The sequence below is a fragment of the Aptenodytes forsteri genome, unplaced genomic scaffold (assembly GCF_000699145.1).
Source record: "Aptenodytes forsteri isolate BGI_AS27 unplaced genomic scaffold, ASM69914v1 Scaffold283, whole genome shotgun sequence".
In the NCBI taxonomy this organism is placed as follows: domain Eukaryota; kingdom Metazoa; phylum Chordata; class Aves; order Sphenisciformes; family Spheniscidae; genus Aptenodytes; species Aptenodytes forsteri.
Genome location: NW_008794167.1, coordinates 75,348 through 98,900, shown reverse-complemented (window position 1 = coordinate 98,900; position 23,553 = coordinate 75,348). Strand labels below are relative to the sequence as shown.

The 23,553-nt window shown below is 46.4% G+C and overlaps 1 protein-coding gene across 1 annotated transcript in view; it reads left to right on the top strand.

Moving 5' to 3' along the window:
• The first annotated feature begins 13,543 nt into the window (after positions 1-13,543).
• SYNDIG1 (synapse differentiation inducing 1) overlaps positions 13,544-23,553 on the top strand; it is a 66,968-nt gene continuing 56,958 nt past the window's right edge. Inside the window, exon 1 of the mRNA XM_009281390.1 lies at positions 13,544-14,023. Within this exon, the coding sequence (XP_009279665.1) occupies positions 13,544-14,023 (480 nt within the window). The remainder of the gene's footprint in view (positions 14,024-23,553) is intronic.

Genomic DNA, 23,553 nt, shown 5'->3' with positions numbered 1-23,553 from the left:
CCCCGGTGCCCTGCTGTGAGCCGAAATTAGCATGCCCGGTCTTGCACGGCGCGCCTGGCGGGGGTCAGGGGAGGGATCAGGCTTTTCCAGTGCCGTGGCAAGGTTTGGATTGGGAGCACTGGAAGGGGAACTGTGCGTGGGGTCCTCCTTTTCCCTTCCCTTCCCCAGGAGGTATCCCTCCAGCTCACTGTGGCAGAGCATCTTTCCCTCCCAGCACCCGGCCACCCTGCCAGTCCAGGGCAGCCTCTGCCCCGGGAAGGGGGAGAGGGGCTGTGCGGGGGTGCACGGCCCCTTGCAGGCTCCGGCTCAGAGCCTGAGCCGGGGGGCAGGCGGCAGGGAGGCTGGGCTCCTTGCAGCCACAGCTGCCCTCTCCCCTCACCACCCTGCTCAAGAGGCGCCGGATTGAATTTCTTTTCCTTCCCATCCTTCAGTTTGCGGGCAGTGACAGCTAAGTCGGAGAGACGGATGGTTAAGGCGAGGAGACAGGGGTGGTCCCAGCTATTCAATGGCAGAGAGGGGTGACCTTGGGTAAGTCCCCCATGCCTGCCTGCCCCATCCTGCTGGGTCGGGTATCACTAAAGCATCCAGCAAGGGATCAAGGAGAACCCTTCGGTAGGAAGAGGCTGGCAAATGCATTGAGACCTTTCTGGAATTGGCACTGTAGGAGTGCAAGCCTTCCTGGAAAAGGACTGGTAGCGCTCGCCGGTCCAGAGTGCGCTGCAGGAGGAGAGGTGCAAGGGTCTATATGGGACTAGGCTGTGGTGGTGGGTTTTGTCCCCCCATAAGAACATGGAGCTACCTAGTGGCAGGAGTTGCTCTGGAGAGCAATCTGTTGAACTGCGTCTTGAAAATAACTGGAGGGGAGGCTGCAGCCTCAGTGTGTAATGAGAGAGAAAGAAGCCAAAAAAAGATCTAAACTTTCCCGGGAGATTAAATATTCAAATCACAAATAATTAGACATTAATCCCTCGTAAACAGGGCATTAACAACAATTAAAATATGCTTTGATATTCTTAAACCCGAGAAGATGAGTTAACTGGTACTTTCAGGGGGATTATTGTATATTATAAAATGCAGTCAGAGCAGAGAATGCACTTTTCTACATTCATGTATTTAAATGACTTGCTCTTAATTATAGTTAATGAGCTATCATCTTCAAAGTAGCTGCATTTAGATGCTCTCCATATTACTTTCAAATTACCTTGCTCCAAAGAATAAGCCACTTCTGATTTTATTGGCCAAGGTGACATTTTATTGGCACTTTGGTAACTACAGGTCATGACAGGGTGTACGTAGGATAAATGCATTTGTAGGAATTAAATGACGTTTCCTTTTATTAAGTGGGCAAGCAGACATCTCACACCACTGGTGCCATAAGCTCTGGAATAAATCTCACATGCACAGGAAGGCTCTTCGTTATACAAATGCAGATGTAATGCAGTACTAGTGTATATAGGCACTACCACAAAACATTTAACTCGATGAAGGCTGCTTTCTGAATTTAAAATTATTTCGCTTCTGAGGATAGTATTAGAGAAAAGGTGCAACATAGTTGGATAAGGTTTTTTGTCTTTCTCTATACTGTAAATTCTTATCTGCAGACAGCTATAAATGCTTCTGTCCAGGACAGTTTTTAATACTGCCTATGGGGTTGTTAAGATTGCAGATTACATATTGGGACTTCCAAATTTTGTTTTCTTCACTTTCAAGACTCGACATTTTACAGGCTATTGTTTGTACAGTGCCATTGGGAAAAAATGGAAAAGAATTGCAGAGGCTTAAAGAGGAGGAGAATACTCTGCATGTTCAGTGACTTTGCTTTGACAAATGTGAATAGTGTCTGTGTGTACGTGTGTGTGTATCTGCTCGGGTCTGAATACACATCATATGGCTATCAAATTAAATGTTTCTGAATACTCTTTTTCTAGTAAAAGTTGGAAACTACTTTGAGCAATAAGATCACAGCAAAATGCTCCTTTTCAGATGTAAGTGTCTGTGACCCTGAGGAGTCGGGTGGAGCTGGTCCAACTTGTAGCACCTAAGAATCAAAAGATTTTGTGCTTTGAATTTTTGAATTTGGTGTCATAATATCAGAAGAGTGACAAACTCTGGTTATTTTCATTGCACCAGCAAAGACTGCATTTTAAAATAGTGGTGCAGTACATGAGAGGTGTGAGTCCATGCATGCCTTTAGCACTCCCAGTTTTATACATGGCATTCCTGTAGATGTGTATCTGTGTATATGTTTCTATATAAAGCCTGAATGTGTGAGGTTCCCTCATTAACCATCCATCCAAATCTGGGCTGTAAAGTATTTCTGTCCTTAAGCTCTTGAGACTTCAGTTCACTGGGGCACAAGAAGAATAAACTGACTGTTCACATCAAGTTGGCATAATTCGAGCAGAGGTTTAATGGGGTTTATGTGCTTTGACTGAGTGCTCAGACCCCTTAAAAATCCCCAGGGAGAACGAAGATCTCTGAAATGGTGCTTGCAAATGGATAATTTGCTCGGAAGACAATCATGGCATAATCAAAGAGTTCAGCTCCTTGAGGGGGGACCTGCCCATCCTAGGTCCCATGGAACATCCAGCCTGGTGTCAGGTCCCGCAGGACAGCTGTGCTCAGCATGCTTCTTCAGGACATCTCCCACAGCAGCTGCCAGCTACATGCAATGGCTGATCCAGTCCTCTCCCAGTGCGTGGTGTCTCCACGCCACCCACCCACCCACCCACCTTCCAGCTCCTATTCTTGTGCTCTCTGCGACAAAATTATCTCCCTTCTCCCCACTGCATGTGGCTTGCAAGATCAGAGAGGCAATGTTGAGTTGATATGCTGCCAGCCAAATGCCTGTGCCTCCCATATAGAAATCTCCTAGGTCCTATGTACCTTCTCCTCCCGGAGGGAAGAGGTTATAGGATTTTTCTTCAGGCTCTGGCAATGCCCTGAGTCTAATGGGCCCCATTGTCCATTTCAACTCTGATTTCTGCAGGGAGGGATGAATATGGGGCTAAGAAAGGTCTGTAAAGGTCAATCTACGCCCACTGATGCTACTTTTCAGTGTTTCCCTGCCTGCCCTATATGCCTCCAGCTACCAGTCTCGCTATGTCTAAATCACTTATTCTGTAAAGCTTTTGTCCCACAGCGTATTCCTGGCTCTGCAATTCTTCTAGAGACTGATGAAGCAAGGCTGATTTTATTGTCCCAGCAGTGGCTGCTTAATCTAATCATCCTCGCCTTGATGAACTGGCACTAGCAATTTTACAGTATCACAGAAGTGTTTTTCTAGCAAAGTGACTTACAACCTTGGGGTGCTTTGCTTGGAGCAGGAGGTACGGAAACCTTCATTTTGCACCAAGTCTGCACCACCAAGCTGTCTTCCTGTTCTGTCCTCTCTTTATTTATCATTCCTGCTTCAGGAATATCTCAAATCCCAGCCTAGAGCATAACATTGGTGTGTTACATGCAGAACAAGTGTGAGGCAGATGTCCTGTCCTGCTTTGCTTCCTGCATGCAGTGTGGAAACACGAGTAGAGCCAGATGAGCATGGTGTACACAAGAATCGGGATCTATGGGGGCTTGGCTGCCCATCAGGAGTAAGACTTGAGTGAGTTAGTAGGGCCAGTCCTGGAGCCACATCTGGGTCTTTCTGTCTGTGGGCCAGCCTGGTTACAAACACGGTTAAAACAGGGATTTTAGGTCAAAGAGAGGCACTGGAGTCAGCCTGCAGGCAGAGCAAGAAGGCCAGGTGATGCTGTGCTGTTGATATTCCTGTGTGAGCCTCTCGGGGTTCATTTAGATGCTCTGTTGTGTGTGGCAGGGACTTTGCCTTGCTGCAGGTTTCTGCAGGGCAGAGCATCAGGTAGCTTCTTCTAAGCTGGAGAATTTTAATTCTGTTGCAACACGAGGCATCACTAAAATTAGGCAGAGGGTTTTGGTGGTAACTTAGTCCTTCCTAGACCTTTAAATCTAGATTGACTCTCAGAAACTATCCAGGCTCTGTGGCATAGGGACCAAGAAGACTGAGGCATCGCATCTTTTCACCTGAGAATGCGGTTTGTCTATCAAGTAAACACGCAGTGAAACAAGCAGTTCAGCTGTGCATAAGTTTTCATTCTGGAAAACATGGGTCATGGTTAAATCCACAAGAGCAATAGTTCTGGCCCCAAACTTGGCATGATAAGTGGGTCTGAATCAAGTTTTCTCCAGAAGCGGGAGCAGCTCTTGGGCAGAGGCTAGGAGTGCTCTCCACTCCATGCAGGAGAGTCGTGGGACTCACTTTGGAAGAAGTTTTTCTCAGTGAGGGCACTCTGAACAATTAAGGATGCAATTATACACCCCAGAGAACAGCTGTATTCATTTGCTTCGAAAGTGAAAGGCAGCACAATTTTCTGCTCTTTGAGTTGGCAAACAGATCCTTCAGCCTGACCACACTGCTGAAGGTAGTGACCTGAGCTATTTCATTATGTGTCTCTCTATTTATTATGTCATGAAGGTTAGTTTTATTGCACTGGACATAATCAGAGAGTTTTACCGAACAGCTTTTTGGGATGGATGGAGGGAGAAGAAATGTCAGCTTAGCCTTCTGTTGGGAGAGATACGTCTTTTAAAGCAAGAATCACTCCTCATGACTCAATCCCCCCAGTTTGAAATGGGGGTGGGGGGCTCAGAGGGGTATAATGAGGTTGGATACATTTGGGGTCGTCAAATGGTCCTGTTCTGTGGTATTGGGGACGCTCTGAACAGCAGTGCTGCAAAGGACCCAGTGATACAAGCTGGTGCGAAGGCATCCTTTGCGGTGCATGCTACTGGATAGCCAGGGTCAGAGTGGAGGGTACATATTTCAAGCCAGGAGAGAAGGAGAAGGCATGAGAGAAGCATGTGTCAGGCATGTGCACAAAAGGCTTTGCTCATGTGGAGATGCAGAGTTAGGACAGGATCCAGATGTTTTATAGGTTCGTGCTGAGCTCACCAGCCACTTGGTCAAGGCTGATTCATAGCATTCATGTGTCCAGATGCAGTTAGGTAGCTGATAATAGCTTTCCGACACCGAGCTTTCCCCGATTGTGTTGGCGAAATGAATTTCTTGCTTAAAAAGGCATGGAGCCTGATTTTTGACTGCTTGTACTTTGCAAAGTAATTGCCGTAAGTTGTGCAGATGGCAAGGTGTTTTTATATTGGTGCCTTCCACAACAGGCAGGGTTATTTACATTACAGCCAGGTGCTGTTATTCAGGTCAGTTATTTATTAGCTGGAAAGTGCAGTTTTGTCATCAAATGAAAAAAGTTGTGAATTTGGACTGAACTCAACAAAGAGTTGAGGCTGTCAAAATTAGGCGGGGAGGAGGATTGCTACAAAAGCCTGAATGTGTCATTTTTTAATTGGAGGCAACTTGAGGCAAATTGAACTAAAAGCCAGTTCATTCAATGAAAAAAAAATAAATGAAACATTACATTTCATTTTGGCTCAGGCAAGATGCTTCCATCTGCTCAAAAGGAAATATTTTGTTGCAGGGATAACATTTTATGTTTTAGGTCAGCACAAGGTAATTCCTCCTTTCTCCCCCCCATTCTTTGGTTCAGCTACTGAATCAAGCAATCAATTATTCAGGCAGATCTAATATGCATATGGTAATTGTTTCCACATTTAAATATACCTCTGGACAGGCAATCAAGAGACCTGGATTTTATTTCCAGCTCTGTTACTGTGTCTGGTGTGACCTTGGGCATTTCACTGTACTCCGAGTCCCTCCTTTTCAGGGCAGGACAGGCCCATGTCTCACAGTGGATTTGCTGCATCTTGGTAATACTAAAATAGCATGGAGGTCTTTTTACTTCCACTGTTAGCAATTAAACATTTAGCTATCACTAATGCATGCATTCCTAATTCTCCCAGTGTGAGTTAGTTGCACTGCCTTATGAAACTCCCTGTAGTTTACTTAATAGGTCAAAAGGAATTTCAGCTGCTGAAATAGCAGCGTTCCCTTAAAACAAAACCTGTTTTAATGAGCCCAGCTAAATCAAAGAAGAAAAATACAAGTGGCAAAGTTTTTTTCCTTCCTTTCCTTAAATATTTCACTTTGTAATCAGCTCTCCAGATCCATACATTGCCTGTGATTTCTCTCAAGCAAAAGGTCCATACGTGTTCTTGCAGTTTCTAGAGGTTTGAAATACCTTAAACCATGTTGAAGCCTATTGCATTACGCATTAAAAACTCCCTCATACCTGAAAGCTTGCACCAGGAAACCTGCAGCCTCCAAACCTCTTACAATGTGTTTTTTATCAGGCTGCAGCTCTCACCATTTGGCTTGCCTGCTCTTCAAGAAAGCTTTCTCCCCTCTGCTTTCTGTGTGCTGGCAGTGGGGGAACCAGCATCAAACCCAGCAGCACTTTGTTGAATCTGGTAGTCGTGAGGCTGCATCAGCTTCTGCTGGTGGCACAGCCCTGCAAAGGGTGTTTATTGTCCCTTCTTGCCACGCTGGTGTTAGGTTTAGAGTTCCTGAGGGGTTGGCAGAAGGATGTGGGAGCAGTGAATGTCTTGCTGGGAGCATGGGAGACAGGTGGGAATCTGTTAGGAGCAGAGAGATCTGGATCATAGGGTAACTCAAGCTGAAGGAGCATCAGCTTCTGCTGGTGGCACAGCCCTGCAAAGGGTGTTTATTGTCCCTTCTTGCCACGCTGGTGTTAGGTTTAGAGTTCCTGAGGGGTTGGCAGAAGGATGTGGGAGCAGTGAATGTCTTGCTGGGAGCATGGGAGACAGGTGGGAATCTGTTAGGAGCAGAGAGATCTGAATCATAGGGTAACTCAAGCTGAAGGAACCTCAGGAGGTCTCTAGTCCAATCTCATGCTCAAAGCAGGGTCAACTACGGGGTCACACCACATTGCTCAGAGCTTCATCCACTTGGGTCTTAAAAACGTCCAAGGATGGAGACTGCGCAACCTCCCTGGGCAACCTTTTCCAATGCTTGACTGTCTTCACAGGGAAAAGATTTCCCCTTATATCCAAGACCCCCATGCAGAGGCACATGAGCTCTTTGAGCCCTTTCTCCTGGCTGATGCTCTGCAAGATCTGCAGGGAACGGCAGCAGGTACGGCCATAAGCTTTGATAGTGGATGGGGACTCTGCCTTCAGCCTCACCATGGCTTGCCTTCATCTCCAAGTTTTCCTGCCAATAAACCAGGCCTTTGGGCTGGTGATGTCTGGTCTGCCTGGATGAATGTCTTTCTGATCTGTTGTGAGGAAAGGGCTGGGGCTTTTCAACTGTAGCCTGGTATTTCAGAGATAACTGAATTGCTTGTTCACACAGGACTTTTGGTACCTGGCAGGGGTCTCCAGAAGGCTGAAACACACTGAGGTTGTGCTAGAGTTGTGCAAAGGGGAGAGCCCCATGGAGGCAGGAGGACAACAGCCGGGTCACAGAAGAGCGAAGGAGTTTTGGGACGGTGGGCAGTAGCAGAGCTGGCTTCTGCTCCTTGTCTGCCAGAGCCTGGGGCACAGCGTTTAGCTGTTCTCTCCTTGCCCTCTCTACAGCTTGCATTTCTCTGTCTCACACCCTTTGCTTAATTAGTTTGTCAGCCACTGTCATCATAGCAGGAATCTGCAGAACACCCAGCAGAGCGTAGCTCTCATTGCAGCTACCGTAGCTGGGCTCTGCTGTAACACAAGTGATAGCTTAATAAACCACAGCATTGCAGACTAAATATCTTGGCACTGGTTGCAGCTTCTTATTAAAATAAGAAAGAGAGAAAAAACAAGAAATGCAAGAAATTGGAAAGAATGAAGGTTATAATAATTAAGGGCTTCACTTTTAATACCAGAGACCTGGGTAAAAATGTCAAATCCCCAAGGTGAAAATTAGATTGAAGTTTCATCTACTATTTGCCAATAGCTTGAACTTGGTTTTCCCTTTTGGTTCCAGCCTCAAGTCTGAAAATGCAGAATTATTTCTGGTCAGCCTGAGTACCGGTGAGTGATTTGTGGGGATAAATTCAAACTGTGTGAAGACAAATGAAACCTGAATCAAACCAGTTAAATTAACTCTGCATCTTGGAGCAGACTGAACAGCTCTCTTATTTAAAGGGCTCTGATAAGTTTCATTTTCCTGTCAGCATCATTTTGAAACCTCACTGCTGTCCTAGGTAATGAGAGTGGCTCATTTCGCTTTGAGTGTTGGTTCCCTGCAGAGAAGAGGTCCTCCAGTTGCCTCAGGTGATCTATCAGAGGTTACCTGCTTGGTCACGCTGCCATCTGGGATCCTCTGGGCTGCAGTTTGACCTGGAAACTGGAGCAATGTTAATTTTAGGACCTGCCTGTGAATCGCAGACATGTGAGCCTGGCCCAGGTCAGGTCAGACAAAGCCCTTAATGAAAGGATGGTCACTGAATCCACCTCCAAGGAGTCCCTGCAGGAGGATACAGGCTCTGAGCCATTGCATAAGCACTTGCTGCCTTTTGCCCCTAAGCATCACTCATGGCCATGTGCCACTGTCTTGTTGCTCCTCCATCTGAACCTGAGGGACTCATTTCACCTGCTTCACTCATCTGGAGGTTAGTATTAAGCTGAGAGGGTCTTCGCTGTATTTTACAGGGGTATTGTTACTCCAAAGGGAGACTGAGCCCACCGGTCCTGTGCACCTTGCATAACTGCAATTAATTTCTCCCAAGAAACATCCTCGGGTATCTGCAGTAGGTAAAACAAAGTCCAGCCTTTGAGTCTAATTCTCCCACTAACACTGAGGTAGCAGCAGGTTACAAAGGCCTTGAAAATCTGATTTAACTCCCTTCAGCCAGTGGTTGGGAAGAGGAAAGCCCAGGGGAGGTTCTCTTTTATCCATGAGGACATGAAATTTCATTTGTGGCTGACAATGCTCTTAATCTTGCCTTTTTATTGATGAAGAATCCCTGGGTACCTCAACTGTTTCTCAGTTTCCCTAGACAGCAATTGACCTTGTTTCAGCTATGCATCAAAATGCAGTGGCAATCAAGGTGCTATTGATTTAAACCTAATGACCAGCCACTCAGGAATTTCAGCTGGAAAAGAAAAATCAATGCCACATTATTATTATTATTATTATTATTATTATTATTATTATTATTATTATTATTATTATTATTATTATTATTATTATTATTATTATTATTATTATTATTATTATTATTATTATTTCTGTTAAGATATTATAATGAAAAGGCATAAGAGTCTCACCAGCTCCTTACCATTAAGCAATACACTTGCAGGGCTGAGAACATTGGGTCAGGCTCTGGTAAGGTAGCCAGCCAGCTACAGATTGAAATTACTCTAGGATTATTATTATTATTATTATTATTTTTATTATTATTATTTCTGTTAAGATATTATAATGAAAAGGCATAAGAGTCTCACCAGCTCCTTACCATTAAGCAATACACTTGCAGGGCTGAGAACATTGGGTCAGGCTCTGGTAAGGTAGCCAGCCAGCTACAGATTGAAATTACTCTAGGGTTAAACAATTTTCCTTGATTGCTTGCTGCCATCTGCATCTCTCTCTGCTACCTTCCCCAAGGCATGCGAGCTGCACTACTGTGTGGGACTCCGGGGAGGATGTCTTCAGCAATGTATTAGCCCTCTTACTGGAGGAGCTGTGTGCAGGAAGGATGCTCCCTGTCTTGTCCTTGCCTCATTTTGGATGTTTTCTTCCCCTCCTCCCCCATCCCAAGGGGAAAGTGTCACTCAGAATCTGCAAGATTGGTTTACAAGGCCGGTTTAAATGCACGGCAGGTAAGCACCAGCCAGATCCATGGTAGGACTGAGCCACACCACAGGCTCTCTCTTGTCTAGTAAGTGAGGCATGCCAGGATCCATCCTGTCACCCATAGGCTGAATGGTCCAACATCGACTGTGTCCATGCTGCTGAACTCTCTTACCTGTGAAAACAAGGTGGTTTTCCCCTTTAGGCTCTCAGGAGCATGCATGGCACTTACTGCAGCGTGGGTATTGTCTGGGAGAGGGCACAGGCTGAAGCCAGGCTATGGGGTGTGCTAACACTTTGCTGGTGTGGATGATTAGGGAGGATGCTTGAGCCTGTAACATAGTTGTTCTCAGTTCCTTGGGATGGTAGAGGTATCAGTCACAGAGTACCAAAGCCGTCGTGAGCAGTCCTAGTTTAGGTCTTTTGCAGAATCTTATCTGTCAGCACTCCAAATGCTTTGGAGCCGAATCACCTTTTGAAATGATGTGGAGTCTCCGGCCTCCTTTGAATCAGCCAAAGGGGCCTGGCTCCTGCATCACATAAGCTAATGAACATTGAGGAGCAAGGGATGGTGTGGGGCAGTCCTGACTCCTGATGACACTGACATCCTAGTGACGTTCTGAAGTGCTCCTGGGTCTCAGGTCACTTAGGCATACTGAAGCATTTTCCCCTGTGGCTTCTGCTTACTTTTCTCCTCTTGTTGCTGAGGGGTGTGAGAAGAACTGAATGATGGTTTTCATTTCCCATGATTTTGGAGTGTCCCCATGCAAGTCAACTTTAAAGAGATGGGAGTGACCCTTTCTCATAATGCATCCGTTTCAAGATGACCACCTAAAACTGCATGAGGAACATGTACCAGTCTGCATACCAGCTACCTCCGGTGTCACTGTGCCTGTAGAGCCTCATTTACACCCATTCAAAGTGAGCATTTTCCATGAAGACAGTACAGCTGTCAGAGGAATGCCTGGAGTGAGACCTGCGTTTCCAGAGCCAAGCATTATCTGGATGATAGGCAAGTGCAGAGACAACGTGAAGGGAATCTGACAGCACAGCTCAAAGGCATGCGATAAAGCTGCCTTAAAATGGCATTTTCCTGAGTGCTGCTCAAGCCAGACAATACCCATTTGTTGGAATGGTGTGACCGCATAGAGGTGTGAGTCCTGACCCAAGCTTTGCTGCAGCCATTGATGCAGTGGCCAACTATTGACCTCTTCATCCATTTTTCTGGGAGGGGAGCTGTTTGATTTGTGCATCTTCTTCCAATTTCTACTACATCTGTGGCATATTTCTGCTGACCATTTCAGTTTGCTTGGACAAACGGCAGGGCTACGAATGCTTGTGAGATGGTTTACAGTTTTGGGTGAAGTTTCTCTGGCTTCAGTGGGGTTGATGGTTGGTGTCACATGTCAGGGAGCCTTGCACATTTTTCAGGCTACCTCAGGGCGAACTGAGCAAAGTCTCCTGACAACTTACTCTTCAATTGCTGAGTTTTTCTCAGCTTCTGCCTGTGGTGATGTACTTTCATTTTGTTTCTGTGGGAGGGGCGGGAGGAAGAAGGGGAAGGTTTGTGGGCAAGCTGTTGGAGGCACAGCAGAATGATCTCCTAAGCAAGTGGTCCCACCCAACCTGGGTAAAGCAGCAGGTGTTCCCCGGCTGAGGTTGTGACTGGGTCCCACCCAGCCTCTGAAGCCTCCTAAACAGCAAAATTGGGACAGCTTAGCAGCCCACAGGAGGTCTTGCAGGTTGCCAGCGCTCAGTGGGGAGCGGCGGATGGAAGACTGTTGTTCTGCAAGCACCAGTCCTAAGGCAAATGTCAACACATTGGCCTCCCCACCCACTCTCGCCTGCTGAACTTCGCTTGCTTCTTCCAAAAGCAGCTCCACCTCACATCAATACGTCTGTGCTGACACAGGCTGATGTTACCGTGCCGGGAGCGGGAACAGTAACATCCTCTGTTCGTTTAGCACAGGCATGGTTGCATATGGAAATGAGTTTTCCTTGGAAAGGCAGCGCACCTGCTCTTAGTCTTATCTGCTGCAAAGGGATTGAGTGCTTTGGGACTAATCCTTTGGTGAAACTGAGTCCAAGCTTCCAAGCTAATCTGCAAATTGGTTTAATTTTGCCAGCAGGTTCCCCAGGTTTGGGGCTGAGAGCTGTGTAGTGTAAATTCCACGGGATCCCACTGTGGTGTATTTTCACTTGTGTAGCTTTCCTGTCAGTTCACTTAGGACAAGCACTGAACTATTTCACAACACAATAAAATGGGTTTTCTATGTGTTAAACCAAGTGCTGTAATGCAAGCATTGCAGCATACTTAGCTAGGCTCTCTTGTATGTTAAACAAGTTTCTTGCTTCGTTTGTAGTGTAAGAACAGAAGACCAGCTATTAGCAATAGTTTAAATATCTCTTGCAAGCCAAAAGGGAGACTGCAGATGTTTGAAGTCTGGAGTTATTTAGAGGAAATAAAATTTGGCTTTTTTGCTAGCCATTGCTCTGTTAGAGGATCTCTGATATAAAAGGGAAATAGAAAGCATCAAGTAAAATAATATGTATGTATGTGTGTTTGTATGCGTAATTCTTGTTTTCCTCCAGGCAGCACACTGGGGACAGGTAATCCTACTTTAATAATTTGGCCTTAGAGGATCTAATATGAAGCTCTTTGAAGCCAGGAGCATTTCTGTGATTTCTGTGGTCAGGCCCAGAAACAAAATCCTGAGCTCATTGTTGCTGTGGCAGACACAAAAAGCATTTTCCTTTGTCTGCACCTGAGCAAAACTGGTGTCCTGGTGAGAAAGTGTTTGGGCTGGAAAAAAAGTACTTTTAGCCTTCTGAACTGTCCCTTTGATTTCTCATGCCTTAGTGCAACCCACACAAACCAGAGCCAGGCTGGTGGTCTGGTGGGACAGAGGACAGCTGTTGTTCCTGTGCAAAAGGAGACAGCCAGCTCCTGGGGCTCAAGCAACTGTGCCTCCATGTCTTCCAGGTGAATCTGGATGGGGATGGTCACACTGACAAGCCCCATCACAGCCCTTCAATCTGTCGCCCCGGGACAGCCCCAGAGGCATTGGAAGAAGTAGGGCACCCACAGCAACACAGGAGATTTGAGACCCTGTCCAGAGGAGTTTTAATTCCTCTGGGTTAGAGCTGACCTCGCCTTCAGGTGGTGTTTTTTCAGTCTATTTGAAGAGCGCTGCCTGCTTTTTTTCCTTCAGCTGCGTTTTCAGAGGGTAGTAAAGCACTTGCCAAGGGTGAAGGGTGGCTGCAGAGACTGACAGCTGAACACACCAGCTGCCTGCCCTTCGCAATTGCAGGTTTCTGAGAACTGAAAACAGTTCTTTTATCTTTTATCTTTGTTTTTTCCCCCCCATCTCTCTTATCAGAGTGTGTTTAGAGGAAAGGGACATTGTCCCCGGAAGGACAGTGGCGTACCGGTGGGAGGATGGAGGAGGCATCATAGCCCTTCTCTGACAGGGCCCACCATTACCAAGACATCTCGGGAAGTCCTCTGTCACCACACATTGTCATCTGCTCCTGTTCACCCCATGGACTTGGGGTGGAGTTTTTTGCCTCTCCAAGTGGGATATATTTGGAGAGCTAGGGCAGGGTGTGTGCATATGTGGGGCTGTATTTCCTCATGAGGTGATACCGAAGACAAGCTGATTTGGGTGCCTTGATATGTTATTCATTGCCTTTGTCCTCACCTTGGTATCTGTTCCCTTTCTTCATCAGGAAAATGGGAGCCACTGCCCCAGTGTGACCTGTCTCTAAGGTACAACAAAATAAAGACCACCCATCCCACTCCCTCAGACACCTCCCAGTATGGATGGCTTGGTTGAGCAGAACAGCGTGCTAATGCACAATAAGATTGCTGAAGCTGGGAAAAGGAATGGTTTAATTAATACAAGGAACTTAGTGGCAGAGAGCCGAGATGGTCTGGTCTCTGTGTACCCAACCCCCCAGTATCAGAGCCACCGAGCGGGCAGCCTTTCCTCTCCGAGCTGCCTGGAGAACGGCAGGAATGACCCTGTGCAGCAGCTCCTGGACCCCAACATGCTGCAGCAGACGGTGGAGTCTCACTACCGGCCCAACATCATCCTCTACTCAGAGAACGTGCTGCGCTCGTGGGGTGAGAGCATTGGCTCGGAGTGCTGTGAAACTACCTTCATTGAGGACCGCTCTCCCACCAAAGACAGCCTGGAGTACCCAGACAGCAAGTTCATCGATCTCTCAGCAGATGACATCAAGATTCACACCCTCTCGTATGATGTGGAGGAAGAGGAGGACTTCCAGGAGCTAGAGGTCAGATGTCATTTGGGATATGTGGGGAAGGCTGGGGGGAGGAGGGCATATTTGGGGTTAAGTGTACAGCCTCCAAGAGCTGGTCTGCAGGGGATCAGCTGCTTTGGAAGCTGGTTTGCATGGGATCAGCTGTATCACACTCTCCTCTGGCCAGGACAGTGAGCGATCGCTCATCTTTATTTGTTGGGTAAAGTTCCAACTCTGTGGATACTAATGGCAAAAGTCCCACTGGTCCTAATGGAGGTCAGCATTTCCCTCCTACCTCTGAATGGGCTGGTCGGAAACTGAAGAAGACCCATGGGCTTAAATGCTGTGTAAGGTCAGGGCCAGGAGCATCTATCCACGTACATGGAGGTTGTCTTACTCTGCAGGCCAACATCATCTCTTACTTTCTCCTGACTTGAGCTGGGCATAAAGCAGATTGTTTTGTATACTGGCTCAAACACAAAACATTTCTGTCTCTGAATGCACACAAAATCAGAAGTCTTTGGGTTTCAAGCTGAAATGAATCCCATGTCCCTGAAATAAAAGATTTTTTTCTGATGGAGTGAAACACTTCATTAGATCCCAAATGCAATGTTTTCTTTTAGGTTCCCGTGCTTCACTGATTGCTCACAGTAAAGTAAGATACATTTTGTTCTCCAAATGGGGCAGACTATGGAAATCAACTTCATTCTTTCTTAAATGATGCATTTTTTACTTTAAAAAACCTTTTTGGTTTTGGCTGAAACCAGCTGCCCAAGAGCGGCACAGATTTGTGTTTGCCAGTGTGTGTGCGAATGGAGGGTATGCATAATGCTGCTGATCCCAAAACTTTCTCCAGCATTGGTCATAGACTCCTAACCTAGCAAAGACTGTTTGGCTGTCTGGAGCGAAGCCATAGCTTCAACTCGAATGTCCAAGTTGAGATCGAGAGACTATTTGCTCGTGTTTCTCTGTTGCAGGGGTTTTCTCCACCGAGACCTAACAAGTCCTAAAACTTCTATTTTCACCTCCTGTAATACCAGTGTCTCACCCTGTGATCAGCACAGGGGCAACCCAACAAGAGCCTGACTTCTCTTTTATTCTCTTTTCTCTCTGTATTGATAAAGTAGGAAAAAAGAGAGGTGTTTTTCCCAGTGTGTGCCAGTAACGCAGTATTCAATGCCTCCGCAGGGAGACAAAAAGTTTCTCTCTGAGGCATGTGAGGGTGTTAGCTCAAATCACACCCTTCTACAGCATTTCAAAATTGGCTGTGGGAAGTCTTGTTTTCTTAATCAAAACAAAATCCCTAGTTGCTGCCTTTTTGCCCTAGTTTCTCTCATGCAGTAGTGATGCAGGTGACTGCAGCAGGCATGTAATTGCCTAATGGTGTTATTGACATATCTGGCCTGACATTTAGGCAGCAAAAAAAAAAAATGTCTCCCTCTTGTCAATCCAAATCCAGCAAGACCTTCTTTAGCCAACTGTTGGAGAATAGGCTAAAAAAGGCTGGGAAAATAAGCAGGACAAGGAAAAATGTTTTATACCAAAAATCTTTTCCCTTTTCTTGGTGGGATTTTTAAGGTACCTTTGCAATCTCGGGGCCTCAATCTGTGTCTCTCTTCAAAGTGGCACTGTAGGAGCTTGATCAGCTTTTCATAGAGAACGTTTGTTCTAGAAAACCACCTGTAAAACAAGGTCTGAGGAAAGTGACTTCATCCTTCCTCTCCCCAGATCTCAAGGGGAGAAAGGAGAGAGCCTTTGCAAATTTTGGTACCATGCTGTGACAGTGTGTGCATCATTTTTCCTGGCTCCTCCTTCTTTCTGACCTATTTCTCTGGACTGTAGGCTCCTGAGGTCATACGCGTCCCTTCTTAAATGGGTGTACTGCATCTGGCACCGCGGATTCCCAGCCTCACTTAACCCTGCAGGATGTTACTGTGCTAATAAACAGAGAGGTGTACGGACAGCCATCCTGACCTACACATACAAAGTGCTCAGAAGAGGACAACATTCATGAAGTGCACACCCATGCGTCTTCCTCTCTTCGGTGTCGGGGTTTCTCCTCCACCAGGGGAATGGAGCAAGGGAGGAGAAAATGAGGCAAGGTCTGGGGAAGGACCTGCCTGACTGAAACATGTGCATTGCTAGAATTGCTAGAAGCCTCTGCTTCTAGCCCAGTATCAGTCTCTATCGCTGTGCTACTTGGCCAACCCAGTGCAGCGCTGTGATTTTCACACTTCTCCATGAACCAGACCTGAATGACCAACCTGCTGAGCAGCTGCACTCAGCACAAGGGGTCTCAGTATGGGGAGTAACTTCCATCCCAGGAAGATCCAAATTCTGCGGATGCAGCCGGTCATGCAGAAAGTTGGGAAGGAGAGGAGAGATGCATTTGACAGCACAAGACCAGCAAAAAATGTGACTGCTGTGTTGTGCTTTTCTGGTTCCCATGTGGACAGGTGCTGTATCTATGTGGCCAGATGCATGAGGGCCTCCTGGGCTTGGCTAATACAGAGGTTCATTAGAGACGTAGCTTCATATGTTGAGACTCCAGGAATGGAAGAAAAGTATTTGAGGACAGCAGTCACTGAGCAGGGGAATGAACCATGCCAGATTGTTAACTACATAAAAATTTGCCTATCTGTCCAAATGAGAAAAACAGCACTTGAATCACACAGCACGAGTCTGGCCCACTAGAAAGCTTTTTTTCCCACCAGTTACTAACAAGAAGCAAATGCTTTTTAAAATTACTAATAGACTTGAAGTGGGGTGGAAAGGGTTAGTACCAGGACTGGGAGCAGAAGTTAAAAGGAGGACAATGAGAGAGGGTGATACAGCAGAGGTGCAAGGTTTTGCTTCCCCACTGTGAGAGCCTTGAAGGATTCGATTCTGCCATTGAGGATGCACAGCACGTTGGTGAGTATCTTGCCACATTGACTGTCATGCCACAGCTCATTGAGGGATGGGAGCTGCATAGTATAACAGCAGATCAGGGCTCAGTTCTTGTAAAGGTTTTTTGTTGTAACATATCTGCTTTGGCACTTATTTCTGGGAGAAAACTCTAAAAATAGCCCCTTTTTGCAAACATTAGCAAAGAGGGGAGCTTTGCGCAGAAAAGCCGTTGTCTCTTGAAAACTGAGGGCTACCACTTTTCTCCACATGTCAGGGCAAGGCAAGTGGATTCCCAACTGCAGCATCTCAGTAAAATGCCTTCTGGGAGACAGAACAACCCTGGGGTTGCGAGTCGTTTGTCTTCCCCCACGTCTCTCTGGCACTGCCTGTCTTATTGCAGAGTGCCTGCCTAGGAGTTTTCAGGACTGGGTATTTAGTTTCTTAGAAATGCAGAAAAATCTAACTCGTCCCTTTGTAGTGATCCCCTCCATGCAATACTTGCAGGAGTCCGTGGACGTATGCAGAAAATAGCTTTACTGCTAGTCAGTGTGTTTCTGCCAGGGTTTCGTTTTTGAAGAGAGTTGGGCTCTTGATAACCAGAAAGGTTGTTGTTCTCTTGCAGAAAACTTCACCACGGAGAAAGTTTCTGAAAAAAGACAGCTATTTTGACTGACAGTGATTTGGTTTTGGTTTGAAGAGCTGACCCAGCCAGGCTGCAGGGGTTGCTGCTCTGTTACCTGTCATCCCCTTCAGGATGGGTCTATCCAGCTCAGCAGTGTCTCTGACAAGTTGCCTAGAAGGAGGCACCTTCTTCCCTCCCCAAGCCCGGGGACTCTGCAGAACCTGGGAGATGTAGCAGAGAAGCAGGAGACATCCTAAGCAGGGGTCCTGCACATCGCTGCAACAACACGGCCATGTTTAACTTTTTTTTTTTTTTTTTTTTTTTAACTAGCAGTGTTTCTCAAGTCCTGGTGTAATGTTATTCAGACTGCCTACGAAAATCATAATTGTCTGGACGGAAAAACATTTCTGAAACAGCTCTCATCAGCATATACAGCCCCACTTTGCTCCAGCAATTACCAGAAAGCAGAAGGCTGCGCATTCTGTCGAAGCTTTAAACTTCTCTCTTCAGTGCCCATCCCTGAAGTCAAATGATTCCCTATTAGGTATCTCTGGAACGCTTATAAATATCTTATGAGTTCTTTACGCCACAACTAATGGACAGACAACTTGTCAAATGTGGTGGCAGTGAAATATTGCATGAGTTGCTAGATGGAATACCCTCTTGTTAGAGTTCATGTGTAAATGCAGTGCCATCTTTTATCCAGAAACATTATTTGTCATATTACACTCCTGCTAGTTTTCCTCCTAACCCCTAGATAGATGGCTTATTTAGAGAAACCCAAGCTATTGATGGCAGCAAATTGAATTATTCATATGTGTCGCATAAAAGAATACATCTGAGCTCGCTCTTAAAACCCTTTTTTTTTCCTAGCAGCATCTGAAACAGTCTCTGAAAATGTAATAAATAGAATGTTCTGGGGAGTGAAAGAAGAAAGGAAATGTAGTGCTTTCAAGCTAAACCTTCCTTCTTTTTTTCCCCTGCAAATTGCTGGATGCTCCTGTGAAACTCATCCCTTGGATGTAAGCATGAAAGTATAGAGACAGAATGTGGATCCTAAGCCATGTCCTGTTCCATCTAACCCCTCTTCTCAACGTTCCCAAGCAGCTCCTGGCCACATCTCTTCTGCAACGTGAAGAGAAGGCCCTTGAGGGGTTTATGCACATGTCGAGCCCCACGACATGCATGCTTTCTCTCAATGCTTCCAGCTTGCACAGGCTTGGATGGTCCTGCATTGCGCTGATGAGACCTGAACTGCTGTGTCCTCAGCCTCCCCTGGGAGTAGGTATCCAGAAAGCATGTTTGGACACCCCCTTGGGAAGCTGAGCATGGTGGGGTTCCCCTTCCAGAGAGCTCTGCAGCATGGGCGAAGAGGCAGTCTAGTGCAGACATGGGAGGCTGTAGCGCAGATGACATCCGAGGCAGGTCTTGCATGCTTTAGGTACTTGTTTGGCCATTTCTCTTCAGGGTCTTGCATCTTGTTTTCACTAATGAATTCACTGGTCATAGCAGTGCTCTTGTGAGGTGGGAAAACAGTATTTTCTCCATTCTGCACCTGGGGAACTGAAGAAAATGGTGCAATAAATGTCTTGCCCAAGCTCACCTAGGGATGTGTTGTGGATCTGGGAATGTCATTTTGGTTTCTTTTGTCCCGTGGCACATGCTCAGAAGAACACAGGGACATGGGATAAGGTCACAGGGAAATGTGGAGGCATTTGGGCTCTTAGACCTGTCCAAGTTTGTGGATTGTGTTAGTTTCTTTTGGGTACTCAGGTGGCATGCCAGTGGAGAACAACTCTGGAAGGACTGCACAAAACTGACTGGCAAAATGGTGGCAGATGCATTTCAATGTAAATAAATGGAAACTAGTACATTTATGGAAGAATAATCTAATGCATGTGAACTGAAGGCTGAGCTTGTAACTGTGAGCTACAACTCAAGAAAGAGACCATGGAGAAATCATTGTCAGTGCTGTGAAGTCCCACAGAACAGTGTGCAGGGCAAGCCAGTAAGTCAACAAAATGTTGGGTATCTTAAAGAGCTGTGTTGAGAACAAGACGGAGTGCCAGCAGCATTTTGCCACTGTATTAAACCTTGGTGCAATCCACTTTCTTAAGTGGGGTGGGCGATTGTGGTCCCCACTTCTTAAGGACACTGTGGAGATAGAAAAGGGCAAAGAAAATGATCAAGTGGAAGTAGCAGCCTCCTTACAAGGAGTGGTGAAAAAGGTTGGGACTCTCCATTTTGTAGAGAAGGTAGCCAAGGGGTGTTGCAATCTGGTTGCACAAGATCATGAAAGTGAAGGATGAGGTGAATGCAGATCCACCGTTTGCCAAACCTGCAATATTAGAAGCAGGGGACACTTGAGGGAGCTAGTAAGAGATTGGCTTAACACAGATAACAGAAAATCGTTGTTCAGACATGGGGTAGTGAACACTTGGTGACTTACTGCCACAAGAGGTTATGACGGATCAGCAAGTTCAAAAGGGATTAGACAGATTCATGGATGAGGAATCCATAAACAGGTATTAAAAGGAATTGGCAAAGCTTTTCTTTCTAATAACTCTTACACAACAGTTGTGCATGCTGAGGGAGCACAAGGGATGGACTGCAAAGTGTCCAGGTTTATGTCATGTCCTGCTGCTGCTGTCAGAGGCCGAGCATGGGGCTCAGTGGGCCTTTGGTCTGACCCCATAGGACACACTTTATGTCCCTGGATTCCTTCACAGGCACACTATTAACAGGTTGCAAGCGTGATTACACTTCATTTGCATTTGATTTATTTTTCTCCCTTAAAGGAGAAGCCACTGGAGTCTGGAGATGCTGAGCCCTGCCAAGGGATATTAACCTTTATTAGCCAGCCCTAGGTGAAGGGAACATGGCTGGGAAGTCACCTTCAGCAGTCTCCAAGTGCCCTCCTATGAATCTTGTTAATAGCAGCCAGGGCCCAGGGCGATTCCCTTTCTCATCATCACTTCCCTGAGTTTTCAGACTGACGCTATGCAGTGAGGTCCCTGGGCTCCAGCCCGTAAGTGGCAGGGGCTCTGGATGAGCTGCATGCTGTCATTTGCAGAAGGTGGGGGTGTGGCACACTTCTTTGAGGGCTGCACCACAAAGGAAACTGTGTCAGCTCTGAAGCAAAAAGAGGACAATCGTGAAGGGCCACTCCACCTGCCCCAGCTTGAGCTGCTGCTCTTCCTGCTGAAGTGGCTCAGTGAAGAGGGGTATCTCCCTAATCTTCCTCAAGGGGCAGTGTTGAGACCATCTGCTCTGCAGGGACCACCTGCTCTGCTCCTCCTGGCAGGAACCTTTGTGTCTGCAGACAGTGGAGGTCTTCCTCTCCTTGAGTGGGAGCCCCACAGTGATGCCCCATGCCACAAAGAATAACACTGATGAAGTGCATTGCATTCACCGCAGCTTCACCCTTCTCAACAGCTGACAGCGTAAGCTGCTGAGAGACACTTCTTTGTGGTGGCTGCTGGCCTACCTGCAAAGGCATGAGTGTGCCGCGATACACATGTGCCTTCCCCATGAATTCAAAGGGTTGTTGGAAGCCCCTGTCGCTCACACAAAGATTAGGGATATTTACTTTATGGCTGTGATTACTGCTCTCCCAGAGAGAGTGTGATTTAGGAGACTGTAGCAGCTGGCCTGTTTTAGTATGGATCTGTTTATTGCTGTCTGTAGTAATCCCCTTCCAGTGGCAATGTGTTGAATGCAAGTTACTGATGAGCTATAGGCAGACTGGCTGTGGGTGTCTAGAAAACATCACAAGGGAGATGATCAAAATCCAGGGGGACAGGAGGAAGAATGGGCTTGGATAGCTGCATCCAGGGTTTTTTGCCCCTGGTATGTTTTGGTTTTGCAAGGGTCTATATGAAAAGCTTTCCAAGCAAGGAGAGACCTCTGTGAGCCCATTCTGCAAGGCTGGCTGCTCGACTGACAAGGCAATTTAGGCTGGGAGTTGGGGAAACAGGAGGAGCTGGACCAGGTCAGGGTTAGTGGATTATGGATCATTTAAATATCTTTAAAATTGAAGGGGAGCAACTGCAAAACTCAAAATGATAGAAAGAAAGAAATAAACAGGCAAAATAAAATAAATAAATAATAGATCACCAGGACGAAGAATCCATGATGGCGCCAGGTTTTAGAGACGTCACCTCTTAAGTAAGCATCAGCCAGACGCTGCTCAGTGATGAGTAAGTGTGTTGAGGCAGAGCAGTGATAAACTACAGCCCTTGGTGGGAGGGCTACCATTGAGCATGCTGCCTTCGACGTCTGCTGCATTTAGGTGAACTCAGACTGCTTGCAGAAGAGCAAAGCGATGCAGAGTGCTGGTCAGAATAGGGCATCATGTTTAACTGCATTACTGAAACAGGCATTGTGTGAGAGAAACAGAGTACATATTATCTTGTAGTCGTATCATGTGTTGGTCTTTGTCAAAAACAGACCACTGGATCATCTGGATTTGAAGCAGATCCCACAGGGCCATACCAGAAATTAGTTTTTTACGCAGTGTGTGCGTGTTGCTGAATTGGTTGCTTTGAAGGAAAAAAGGAGTAATACCAAAAGGGCTGTCTCCTGAACATCCATCAAAGGTTGCTGACAGCTGTGGCTCACAGCAGACCTTGTTGTCTGACTTCTCCAGTGTGCCTAGCATTTTAATACTGGAAGGGACTATGTGACCATCAAGTCCAGCCTCCAGTATGTCGCAGGCTGTCTGCAGAGCCTGTGTTCACTCATAATGTCTCGGTTGAGGTAAAGCACATAGCTTTTAGGGATAGCTAGTCTCGATTTAAGAAAGGGCTTTGTGTAATAGAAAATCCATTACACCTGCAGAACAGTGTTCATCACCATCTCTCTTAAAAATCTGCACCTTGTGTCTGCTCTTCATCTGTTCTGCTTTCAGTCGCTGGGGTTTCTTCTGCTTTTCTGCCAAATGAAAGAGCTGTCTCAGATCAGAAATTATCTACTCATGCAGGCACTTACAGACTGTGATGAAATAGCATCTTAAATTTATCTTATAAGTGAAGTTGGCTTCTCTACTTTCTTCCTGTATAGATGATTTCTGTGGCATGATGCATTTACCTGCCTTCTGATTCCTGATTTCTCCAACATACTTGGGAAATGGTGGTACCAGAACTGGACCCATTATGTATGTGTCTGTAGTACTGTAACTTTTCTTCCCTCTCCGTGGATCACGTTCGTTCCTCCTGTGGTGCATCACAGGGGAGGTTTATTTTCAGCTTGCTCTTGACTGAACACTCTGGTCTAGTGGTCCTTCTTGGGGTCACTGCCTCGTGAAACACAGTCCAAAGTGCACACCCTGCGTTCAACTCTGTGTACAGACAGCCTTGCTCTGTGCCAGGTGATTCCTGCTCCCAAGCCATGGTCTTTTCAGGAACAGAGTCTCTACGTGATTCAGTATCCCATCTTACATATCCTCTTCTCTTTCCCCTCCCTTCTGCACTCATTTGCTGAGGAAGCATTACTATCAACTGAAGCAGCTAGTTGAATTTCATGGACTAAAATTCATCGATGTTTCAGCTTCATCCTATCAGTCTCCAGGGTGGCCACGTTTGTCGTTGCGTTCAAGGCTGACTTCTTGCACAGGTCATTTGGGAAGTGTCAGAAGCAGTGCCCTTGAATACAGAGGTCAAGGCATCCTGTTGGATTGTCTAGCACCCAAATTTCAGCTGCTGCAAAATCGCATGCACTCTGTGTCTGGGAAGTAACACCTCCCTTAAGCCAGCAAAGTTCATTTCTCCTCTTCATCCTTTGTCACATCCATAGTTTCTGCAGAAATCCAGTTTATATCCTGCCCACATCGCTTGCACCTAATGCATTTTAGGGCTGCAGAGATGTGCACCATTGAAAAATCTGCGTAAATAAGACAGTCGAAGAGCTTGTGTGGGGGCATCCCAGCTGGTTCACCCAGTGAAAGCCTTTTCTCTGATGGTGTCACCTAGTCCTCTGGGGAAACAGGCCATTGTCTTCAGGTCCTTTTCCTGCAGGGCAGGGCAGGGCAAAGGGGAAAGGGGAGGGGAGGGGA